This window comes from Neofelis nebulosa, chromosome 16, assembly GCF_028018385.1.
Source record: "Neofelis nebulosa isolate mNeoNeb1 chromosome 16, mNeoNeb1.pri, whole genome shotgun sequence".
Classification (NCBI taxonomy): domain Eukaryota; kingdom Metazoa; phylum Chordata; class Mammalia; order Carnivora; family Felidae; genus Neofelis; species Neofelis nebulosa.
The window spans coordinates 15399241-15411205 of NC_080797.1; the positions used below are offsets into that span (position 1 = coordinate 15399241).

At 53.7% G+C, this 11965-nt stretch overlaps 1 protein-coding gene across 3 annotated transcripts in view; it reads right to left on the bottom strand.

Moving 5' to 3' along the window:
* The window catches only part of RNF213 (ring finger protein 213), a 105141-nt gene that overhangs the window by 58874 nt on the left and 34302 nt on the right, over positions 1-11965 (bottom strand). For 2 of the 3 annotated variants that reach the window (XM_058703593.1, XM_058703594.1), the window contains 6 exons: positions 11862-11917; positions 10889-11042; positions 7809-7982; positions 5343-5432; positions 3871-3993; positions 1308-1488 (listed from right to left, as the gene is read on the bottom strand). In XM_058703593.1, coding sequence (XP_058559576.1) covers positions 1308-1488; positions 3871-3993; positions 5343-5432; positions 7809-7982; positions 10889-11042; positions 11862-11917 — 778 coding nt within the window. The remainder of the gene's footprint in view (positions 1-1307; positions 1489-3870; positions 3994-5342; positions 5433-7808; positions 7983-10888; positions 11043-11861; positions 11918-11965) is intronic. The other variant, XM_058703592.1, reaches the window with a different exon arrangement.

The following is an 11965-nucleotide window of genomic DNA, read 5'->3' on the forward strand; positions in this document are numbered from 1 at the left end:
CCCCTTCAGCATGCTGAGGGTTGTTCTGGAACTACCGTCTCCTTTAAGCCCCGCGTGTTGAGAATCCGTGCAGCGGAACAGTGGCCTGCACCAGGGACGCGCGGGTGCCCAGCGAGGGTGACCCGGAGGGTTTGCAGGGGGTGTTTTTGCGGAGGCACGTCAATGTGAGGGTTTGCTATTCTGCACAGGTTGGCTCTCTTGCAAAAATGGGAATTTGAATTTTAAGATCAAGCGAGAGGACAGAATTTTTATTTATTTAATGTTTAGTTTTAGTTTTTTAAATTATTATTATTTTTTTAATCTTTATTTTTGAGAGAGAGAGAGAGAGAGAGAGACACAGCACAAGCAGGGGAGGGGCAGAGAGAGAGGGAGACACAGAAACCAAAGCAGGGTCCAGGCTCCGAGCTGTCAGCACAGAGCCCGACGTGGGGCTCGAATTCATAAACCGTGAGATCATGACCTGAGCCAAGGTCAGATGCTTAACCGACTGAGCCACCCAGGCGCCCCTAAAAGTGTCCGTTAATTTTAAAATGTAATTTTAAAGTTACAAATGTAATATTTCCAAGTGAGTAGCTTTCAACAAGGCTCATGAACCGCCCCCCCTCCCCCCATCAACAACCTTGTTTTATGCACACAACAGCACTGACAGGCAAGACTCTGATGTAACAGAGACGCCGAATCCTCCAACTGGGATTTTTTTGTCCCAAATCCAGTGCCCTTGCCCTACATCTGAATCTAATGACTTACACATAAACTCGAATACGACATTTTTTGGGCAATACGTATCTCCCCCTCTCTGACCACAGAACACTCGGGGCGTGGGGGGGTGGGGGCAAAGAAACAGACGGTATTTATTTTGTTGTGAAAAGTCGTCAGCATCGGCTTCGACGTGGACGCTGATCTCAGAACAACAGAGAGTGGTTTTTAGAGTCAGACACACTTGGGTTTGGACTTTAGTTCTTGGTATTTATGTTGGAGAGCTCGGGTGAGTCACACTACAAGCCCCCCTCCTCGGCTTCCTCGCCTGAAGAACGGGGATCTTTCGGGACTGTTTCAAGAACGGGGATCTTTCGGGACTGTTTCAAGGACCCTACGCTGGCAGTGAAGCTGGGGCATGGCAGGCACCCAGGGAACGGGGGCCACGGAGCAGGATACCCTGGATCCTCCTGGGTTCCTCCCTCCCGTCTGCTTCCCTGGTCGAACATCAACCCGCCCGAGTATCAGGTCTAATACTCTGTCCCCCACCCCGGGGCTCAGGAAGACACAAGCACACGGGACAGACACACCTGCACCCCCCACGGACATACCGTATAACTTGAAGAGATGCTTGATGTCTGGCCACGTGAGCAGGTGCATTAACACCCCATCCATATCATCCACGGCTTGCCTGTTGCTCCTTGGCCAGGACTTGGTGATCACAGCCGACACGAGACTGCCAAATTTCCGCAGGTCGTGATGGGAGATTCTTTCAAGAATGCTGGTCTGAGACTGAACAAAGAGAGGGAAATGCGGGAGGTTTTTTGGGAGGGTTTGCCTTCGAAGGATGTAAATAAACCGCTCGTTCAATAGCATTCCAGAAATCCTCTGTGGTTTACAAAGCCTCAAAAAAAGCCAGAGAAGAAAATACTTCCCTTTTCTTAGGGCATTTCTGTTTCCCTGCATGCCGTGTCCTCACCTGACAAACATCAGAGACGCAGAAACAGAGGCAAAAAATACACACAGACGCACCTGCACGTCACAACCCGTTTCCTCGGGCTCACGGCGGCCTGCTGCGGGTTTCCTGGACTTACCAGGAAGGAGGCCAAACGTAGTATGAGAAAGCCGTTAATACGCATACCCTGTCCTAAACCATGATTCTCAACTGTAATGCGTTCAGCATATACTTTTTAATCCTCCTTCCGATTCCCCACGGAGAGATGGAACATCCTCCTTCTTCAGGTTCAAAGTTTTTATAAAAAGTTTCGCTAAGTGGGAAAAAAGCAGGGATTTGTTTACAATAGCTACTTGTTGATATTTAAAAGGATGAAGCAAAGCCGTACCCAACAACATATAAAAAGGATTATACACCATGACCAAGTGGGATTTATCCCGGGGGTGAAAGGTTGGTTTAACACAGAACATTTGTGGGTTTTTTTTTAATGTTTATTTATTTTTGAGAGACAGAGAGAGAGCATGAGCGAGGGAGGGGCAGAGAGAGAGAGGGTGACACAGAATCCAAAGCAGGCTCCAGGCTCCGAGCTGTCAGCACAGAGCCTGACATGGGGCTAGAACTCACAAACCGCGAGTTCATGACCTAAGCTGAAGTCGGATGCTCAAATAACTAAGCCACCCCGGCGCCCCTGTTTTCGTGGTTTTTTTTTAAGTTTTATTTACTTTTGAGAGTGAGAGAGCGAGAGCAAGCAGGGGAGGGGCAGAAAGGGAGAGAGAGAGAATCCCAAGCAGGTTCTGGGATATCAGCACAGAGCCAGATGTGGGGCTCGAACTCCCCAACCATGAGATTATAACCCGAGGCTGAAATCAAGATTCAGAGGCTTAATCGACTGAGCCACACAGGTGCCCCAAAGATCTGTGCTTTTTTGTAAGTTTATTTATTTTGAATGAGAGAGAGAGAGAAAGAGAGAGAGAGGCAGAGAGAGAGAATCCCAAGCAGGCTCTGAGCTGTCAGTGCAAAGCCCCATATGGGGCTCAAACTCACGAATGGGGAGACCATGACCTGAGCTTAAGTTGGACACTCAACCAACTGAGCCACCCAGATGCCCCATAACACGGAACATTTGTTAATGTGATACATCGTATCCAGAGAAAACAAATCACACAGTCGTCTCAGCAGACACAGAAAGCGTTCAGACATCTAATGCCTTTCCACGATAAAAACTCTCGACTAGAAGGAATGTCCTCAAGCTGACGAAAGGCGTCTCTGAAAAGTCCACAGCCGACAACACGCTCAGGGGCACAAGACTGAGGGCGTCCACGCTGAGATGAGAAGTAAGGCACGTCTGCACTGGGGGCTCTAATCACACCAATGAAGGGAGAACAAGATACAAGGCATCCAGATTGCAAAGGAAAAAGTAAAAAGATTTCTCTCTGCATACGATGTGATTTTATGTACAGAAAGCCCTAAGCTCACCCACACACAGAGTGGGAGAGGCTGTTCCGAAGGGGCGAGGCGGGGCAGAATCTCTTCCCACTTTGCAGGAAAAACCCTACGTGAGTTGACAGAATCTTTCCAAACTCATCGTCTTCTTCCGTAAATGTTCTGCCAGCCTTTGGGGTCTCTTACTGCACACGAGCTAAGCAAGTGTGAGCAGGTGGTAAGACCAAGCCAGCAGCAGCCGGGGCGCCTGGCTGGCTCAGTCGGTTAAGCGTCCGGCTCTTGGTTTCAGCTCAGGTCATGATCTCATGGTTTGTGGGTTCGAGCCCCACATCAGGATTTGTGCTGACAGCATGGAGCCTGCTTGGGATTCTCCCTCTCTTTTCTCTGCCTCTCCCCTGCTCGCGCGCGCGCGCTCTCTCTCTCTCTCAAAATAAATAAACTTACCCAAAAAAAATTAAAAACAAAAAAGCAAAACAAACAGAAGACAATCCAGCAGCAAGGAGAAGGACGTACAGGCACAGCACTGGATTGCTTGATTCAGGGTCACCCGTGAGGGGTGCGTTAGCTGTGGCAGCAGGAGGCTGAGCGGCCTCTCGGGGTCAAGGGTACTGAATTTCGGGACCCTCCCTCTAGGCTAGAAGGGGGATGCCCGGTGCCCATGTCTGCACTGGCAGCCGGGGCTCAGAACCAGCGGGCACTGAACGGCCCCGAGCCGATGATGTCAGAGGACCGCCGTGAACCCAAACGCGTTTCCCACGCGGTGAGAGGCTGTTCACCTGGCAGGCCGTGCTCACTGCTTCAATGACACACTTCTCGAAGCATCTCGACACGCTGTCTTCTAACCCCATGGCATCCCAGTGGGTGCTGCAGAAGGCAGAGATCTGGACGAGAGGCCTCTCCTGCAACACAGGGCGATGGTGTGAGAGCTTTGGGGCTGTGCTCTAATACTCTGTGCAATAAAAGCACCCCGATTGTCCTACTTTCCCCATACTGCATCGGGTCCCCAGAGTTTACTTCACACCCCACCCCGACCGTGTCCCCTGGTCCCGCCAACTGGAGCCATTAGACAAACGAGGCTGCGATGCAGCATCTCTCTTCCCGCTTCGCAGAAAAAGCCCCTGGCCCAGCAGCTTGCAGAAGCAGGGAGACTCTGAAAAATAAGCGATTCTTCCCCCTTGCTTCCAATTTCCTAAAAAGACCCCTGAGACCGTGGCGTATAAAACTCTATCATGTAAAGGGGCGCCTGGGTGGCTCAGTCGGTTAAGCGGTTAAGCCCCCCCCACATCAGGCTCGGTTGCTGACAGCTCAGAGCCTGGAGCCTGTTTCCGATTCTGTGTCTCCCTCTCTCTCTGCCCCTCCCCTGTTCATGCTCTGTCTCTCTGTCTCAAAAATAAATAAACATTAAACTCTATCATGTAAAAACGAGTCCTGATTTTCCTAGGGTCAGAGGCTTTAATTAAAAATAAAGACATGGGGGCGCCTGGGTGGCTCAGTTCGTTGAGCGTCCGACTCTCGATTTCGGCTCAGGTCATGATCCCAGGGTCGTGGGAGCGAGCTCCACGCAGGGCGCAGAGCTAAGCATGAAGCTTGCTTGAGATTCTCCCTCCCTCTCCCTCCTTCCCTCTCCCCTGCTTGCATTCTGTCTCTAAAAGAAAAAAGAAAAAGAAATGAAAACATTTTTGTTTCCCCATTTTTGTCACTGGGGTTAGTAAGCAATCTGTCCCATTAGTAAGCAATCTGCACCTGGGAGGGCTTTGCTCCATAAACCCAGGGTTTCCCTGGAGGCAAGACCCTTTCCCTCATTCTTCTCTGGAATATCACCTTTGGTCAAACTATTAAGGCTGGATCAAAAATGCAAGGTCAGGGGTGCCTGGGTGGCTCAGTCGGTTAAGCGTCCGGCTTCCGCTCAGGTCATGATCTCGTGGTTCATGGGTCCAATCCCCTCATCGGGCTCTGTGCTGACAGCTCAGAGCCTGTTTTAGATTCTGTGCCTCCCTCTCTCTCTGCCCCTCCCCTGCCCTCTTTCTCTCTCCCTCTCTCTCTGCCCCTCCCCTGCCCTCTTTCTCTCTCTCTCTCTCTAAAATGAATAAACATTTAACAAAATTTTTTAAATGCAAGGTCATGTCTACCCCACGCCCCTTGCACACCAGGACGACCCATGAAATGCACCGTTCCGTATCTACAGGATGTTACGAATGCTCTGGCTTCATCAACGTGCTCCTGAAAAGAACACCCCGACTTCTGCTACCTGTTTGATTCTTCCTTCCAGGTCCCCCATCAACGACTCCTTCCAGCCATACTCCGCGGGGAAGTTTATTTCCACCAGCCGCCTCCAGACCTGCAAAAGCCCTCATGTCAGTGACAGCCGCAGGACAACTAAGGGCCACGATGAATTCTGTGAGAAAGGAAAGACTGTTATGGCAGCTCCAGGGGCACGGGACACCTGGGTTGTGACCGCGTCTCAGTCACCGTGTCAGTGGCGAGGCAGGGCAGCCATCCCCGTCCCGGTCTTTGGAAAGGAAGGGCTTCGACAGGACCAGGCAGCCGGGATGCTCCTCCTACCGTGTAGCTGGTCTCTGTGCTGAACGTATCTGTCTCCTATTCTAGCTCGAGAAACTCCGAACATAAAACAAAAGTTGCAGGAACGGCCCAGTGAGACCCCTGTTGCTTCAACTGGATTCCCCAGTTGTTGGTATTCAACAGCTGCTTTCTCGGTCTCCTTCGTGAAGCGTTTTCTCTGCAGAACCACGGGGAGAGAAGGTGCAGGCTCCGCGCCACGTGGTCCTCTAAATACGTGGGAAGGAATCTCTTGGCATCGTGGCCCTTTCTGCCGCACGATCACGGTGCACGCGTCACGCTCAGGGCGGTTGGTGTTGGCGGGACCCTGTCCCCTGACGGGGGTGATGGGGAGGCCGTCCATTCTTCTGTCTGTAGACTGTCTCTCGATCTGACTTGACTCCTAATTCTCCCATGAGGACAAGCAGATCCCCGACACCCCGCTTCCTAACGCTCACACCCACTGAGTTCAGCACTCGTGGATGAATCCTGACGGAGTCCACGATCACCGTCGTGTTACAGATGAAGGTTGTGACCACGGCGGTTTTCTCCACCTTCGTTGGCTGCATTCTCCAATAAAACGAGGAACTTCTCTTTCTCTCCCCACCCCCTTTCTGTTTCTGTAAACATGTTTCAAGGATTAGTGAGCTGTCTGTTGTCCAGTCCCGGCATTACTCGTCCGGATGACCAAATTGTCCCAGATTCGGCTAGTAGTCCCTTCGGACGACCTTCTGTTTCCTTTTTTCTAGAAATGTGGAATGACTCTAGATTTACAGAAATATCGCAAAGATGCAACGGAGTGCCCACGTACGGCCAACTCGTGTTCCCCTTGAGTTCGTGCCTTACTCGGGCACAGTACGGCTGCCAAAGCTTGGAAACGGTGTCACCGGGTGCCAGGAGCTAAACGAGCGACTGTCCCGGGAGCTGGTCTGGGACGCTGGCCTGCCACGAGCCCCGCCACGAGCCCTGTCTACCACAGGGGTGTCAGGCCGTGGGGCCAGCTGGCCTGCCTGAAGCCCAGGTTTCTTTTAGTGGGGATGGTAAAGCCAGGCCTGGGGGTGCTCACGACGCTCAGGGGCCTGGCCGGCATGACTTCCAGGCCTTTCAGTGGAGAGAGCTGGGAGCCCCTCCAGCCCTCCAGGTCATGAGCTCACAGCAATGCCACGGGCCCCTGGCCCTCTGCCACGTCTGCTTCTCCACAGTGAGAAAGACGCCTGGCTTCCGAATCCCTGTGCCCGGTGCTCAAACAGACAGCTCCAGAAGCGCTCTGCCCGTCCCACTACCAACAACGAAATTTCTAAATAAAGCTCAAGATTGATGCGTTTTCTTCATTTTGACCTCAGACTCTGTCCCTCCGAGGGTGAGTGATAGGACTTCTGTGCTCCAGGCATTTGGATTGATGCCCCCTTCCGTGTGGAGAAGGGGTTGAGTCTGAGACGTACGAGCATCACCAGCCCTGTTCACGCACAGGGTCAGCTGTGTGATTTTACCACTGTCCCGTTCAAGTGTCCTGGGAGGCAAGCACCTGCTGAAATCTGGGTCGAGGGGGTTAAGGGGGCCATCCGGTTGGGTGGCTCATCCCTTCTCTACAGCTGCGTCCTGGCAGCTGGCTAGTCTTCAAGAACACAGCCCGGTTCGCCCGCTGTGGAGCTCTGATGGGGAGTTCCTGGGGCTGGGCTGCCCGCACTTCGGTCCACTCTCTCGTCATGTCCCCCAACCCCGTCACCTCTTCTGTGAGACGGGGCTAACAGCCACACCTGCCTCAGAGTAGATGTTCGGCTACATTTTAATCAGTGTTAGCTTACCATTATTAATCACTGCATTTAACTGAGAATCCTCTCGTGTCGATGGACCACAAGCCACGCTTCACTCATTCTTAACGCTTGGGGGATTATTCTGCCCACTTTACCCTTCAAGTAACTCTTGCCTTTTCCTGCCTTTTCCAGCCAAACCGACTGCCAGCGTCCTTGCTGAAAGGGAGCCCTCTCCCCGCAGGCCCCGCGTCTCAGCACCTTCCCCCGGGGCCTGTGGCGGGGGGCGGGGCATGGTGGACCCCACCAGGTGGACCGTGGGCAGCACGACCAGCCCTGGCTGTGCATCCTGGGGACAGAGCACGGGGCAGCGTGCCGCGTCAGTGCCTTGGCCCCACACAGCTCACCTTGATTTCCTCCCGGTATCTGAACGTGACCTGCGACCAGTAGCTGAAGAACATGCTCTCCTGAAAAATGCTCTGAAGCCAAGCTCTGGTCTTGGCGACCGTCCCCTGGAAGACCGTTTTCACAGAGTTCTTCTTCCCGGTCTCCTTTCCTGGGCCTTCAGCTGAATCCGGCTGCTGAGGGAGAGAGAGGGAGCGTAAGGGTCCCCGCACCGTGACTCGGGACATTCTGGAGACGCCACTCCCCCTTCCCGATCCGCGGCAGGTGCTCGAGAACCAGCCACATCGGAGTCACATGAGCGCGTTCGAGACCTCAGCCTCGCCTACGTTTCAAGGCGCTTCGATTTCGCGGGACTCTGTGGCTTTGCTCTGCGAGTGGGCGGCTCGGGCAAAGAAGAGGGCTTGGGAATGATAGGCCTTCTGTCCCTGTGAACCCCACCCCCCCAGTGCAGCGACAGCACGGGGGTACTCCGCCTTACCAGTGAGCAGGCCACACCAGGCCGCCTTCTCCAGACTGGCTGGGAGAGGACGTGCCCCAGTGGCAGAGCCTCCAGCAGCCCAGAGATGCCCCCACTGGTGCACCATGCAGACCCCTGCTCCTTGGACAGAGGTAAACCCAAGGCCGCTTCCGTCCACACTTTTTTCCCACGAGGTTTCCCCTACTCCGAAAAATCCTTTCTCCCTGGGGTCTGGGCTCTGGCCCTGGGGTCACGGGCCCTGGCCCTGGGGTCACGGGCTCTGACGCTGGGGTCTGGGCTCTGGTGCTGCCTCCCCCCGACCTGGACATCTACATGAAGCACAGAGCCTCACCTCAGCAGGGGCCATGCCCCGAAGCCCCAGGAAGGCCCTCCCAGCTCAGCACTAGCCTCTGTGCTTCGGCAGTGCCCCGCAAGGTCAGTATAAGTGTCAGGACCCACACCTGGATCAGCTGTCACTCCGCCCTCCGTGGGGCTCCCTGAGAGCCACCACATGCCCCCCCACCCCTCTGCCCGGTGGCCAAGCAGATTGGGTTCCTGCCCTGCAAGCTGATGCTGTGGAGGAGCGGGCAACGGCTGACAGACAGATAGGCAAGCATCTGCTCGCTAAGCACGTAGGTGCCTAGTGGGGAAAATGCCAGGTGTTCTCTGGGCACATGAAGGGGACTGTACCCAGCCTAGGGCAGGAGGGGGCTCTGTCCGTAAAGACAAGGGGGGGGGAGGAGGCCCACCCGGCCAGCGCCGGATCAGTGGATGCCAAGTGGGCGCCATGGTTCTCAGCTGAAAATTGGGACACGCCCGCCCTTGCCTGAAATCCCCGAATGGCACAGCACCTTCTAGAACAATCCAGAAGCTCAAGCATGGTGTGCCTGCCCTGTGATCTGGCCTTCTCTACACCTTGGCTGCATCTCCAACCACACTCCACTCCCCGCGGGCCCTTGAGAACAGCGAGGTTCCTCCTCCCCGACCCTGTGGGGGCTCTTCACTCCTCGTAGGAACCCCAGCCCTGCCCTCGGTTCCCACGGCACCTTACGGACACTCCAGCCTACCGCCTGTCACCTGTGCCACACTTACACATTCCCTGGGGGGCCCCCACGAGGCCCCCTTCTCTTTTCCATCACCTACACCGGGCACAGGGCCGGGCAGAGACGGGCAGGACGTGGACAGCCCAAGGCCGAGCACTAGTCTGAAGCATTCCCACACTCCTGGCCTTTCTGCATCTGGTGTCCCATCAATGCACTTAACCCCCTGTGTCAGGACCCACCCAAAAGCTTGTTAAAAACTGATCATACACTTTTCAGTTCAGTTTTGCTAGGCTTTTTGTTTCTATGGCTGAGGTAGAATATTTTCACCATATTGTAGATTACACTGGTCTTAAGAGTCCAACCACCATGTAAGAGCTTTTTCTGCGGGAAAACGTATATACGTATTTTCACGTACATTTATGGAAGTGGACACCTGCCCGTGATTAAAGTTTAAACAACAGCAGAATCATCTTACCAACGTTTATTTTAAAATGTGTCTCAGGGGGTGCCTGGGTGGCTCAGTCGGTTGAGCGGCCGACTTCGGCTCAGGTCACGATCTCACAGTCTGTGAGTTCGAGCCCCGCGTCGGGCTCTGTGCTGACCGCTCAGAGCCTGGAGCCTGTTTCAGATTCTGTGTCTCCCTCTCTCTCTGACCCTCCCCCGCTCATGCTCTGTCTCTCTCTGTCTCAAAAATAAATAAACGTTAAAAAAAAAAATTTTTTTTTTAAATAAAAAAAATAAAATAAAATGTGTCTCAGGTATTTGAAAGAAGAAAAATTAAAAGAATAAAGTCAAAACACACGCGGAATTCTTTCACGTCGCTAACGTCCCAGCTCTGGCTCCTACTCCGGTTAGCAAGCAAACGGTCAGTCTAAACATAAAGTCTCATATCACCTGCAGGGTGATGCCCAGGATCTCAAGTGTACTAAGAGTACAACGCGGAGAAAGGAAGAAAGGTCTGCCACGAGCAAGGAGGGGTGTGAGTCCCAGACATGCAGGGGTGAGTGAAGCAAGCAGGCACATGAAGCAGAGTGTGTGAAGATGGGCAAAGCTCATCTTGGGCGGCAGGAAACAGAAGAGGGTTCCCTTTGGGAGGCGTGCAGCGGGAGAGGGGGCAGGGCGCCGGGGTCTCCCTACAGCTCGATCCTGGAGGAGGCACAAGGGCGCGCACCTGTGTGCAGAGGCGTGGAGGTGTGCATGTTGGGTGCGTGCACTTAGCCGTTGTAGTTAGGTACTAGTGTGCAGGAAACGAGGTCAAGTGGGAAAGACCACGCCCGGACGTGCGTTCTGGGCACACATCCGCACTGCTCTGGAGTTAACCCCTGCACTGCCTGCCTCCTTCCCTCCCTCCAGTGGAAGCCCGCGGAGGGTAAGGGTGCAGACGCCGGCTCACCAAAACATCCTCAGTGCACAGAACAGAACCCGGCACAGGGCAGGTGCCCAACATACATTCTGAGGACGCTGTCACCCATTCTGTGGCCCTCTAGCAATCCTAGAGCCAGCCGATCTCCCTCCTGGAATTGGGGCCGCTCGAAATTCCAGTTATCGTGGGTGCGACACTGTGTGTGTGGGTTCCACTTACCACTAGAGATTTAAGTACAATAATTCTGCGAACAATCTCGGCAGATAAGGCAGGCAGCTCATAAAACTTTGGGTCTTTTGTGATTCTGCAGATAGTTTCGTGAAGTTTCAGGCACACAGTCAAGTAGGACTGTACCAAGGGCTCCTCAAGAATCCTACCCCGCAAAGAGTTAAGAGAAATCATTGAAGTAATTTAGGAGAAATGAGACAACAGTACCCGTTAACCATGATGCGTTCCTTCCCTTCCAAATCCCTACGAGTAAGGCAAAAAAAAGCTAGGGACGTGTGTCACCGCAGATTAAGGTACTACATAAATTTGGGAAAAAAATCAGAAAGGTACAGGGAGAGAGGGAGCGAAGACAGTGGAAGAACAGGTGCGGTGGATGGGGTCTCTTCCAGCTCTGTGGGGACCGGGCCCCGTCGTCCCTGGCTGGCACATGGCCAGAGCCAACGGGGGCGAGGCGCAGCAGGGGGCATGAGAGAGGCACTGTGAGGGTGCTTCTGTGGCTGGCTCGGGGGAGGTCCCGGGGCCACTGGGGCTTGACATTAATGGCGATCTGACGCCCCCACCCTGAACACCCTAAGAATCCGGGGGAGGCGGTACCGCAAGTGTCCCGAGAATTCAGGAAACACCTGACCCCCCACGTGTGTGTTTCCGTGTGGCGCCCCTCGCGGCGTCAGAGGTCATACACATTTGTAGGAGCATGTGGTCACTATGCGAGGCCGTCCTCGATTTTTGTTTTCAGCTGGCCTGACTTGCAAGAAACCATGCAGAGACCAGACGTCAAAGAAATGCGGAACACGAGCATGGGTATGCAATGCGGTGATCGTTTGGATACGGATGGAAGACAACGTGTGGGAGAAAAGAGCACTGACAGCTCAAAAAGGCGGTGGGTGAGGACCTTCTGATCCCGCGGTCAGTGGGGGGGTGACCTCGTGCAGGAGAAAGTCCGCAGTTCGCTTTTTTTACTTACCTGTCCTGATAAATGTCCAGGAGGTGAAGCAACATTTGAAACGTATTCTCGGTGTTCTGGGGTGGCCAAGAAAAAGAAAAAAACAAACAAACAGGAGAGTCAAA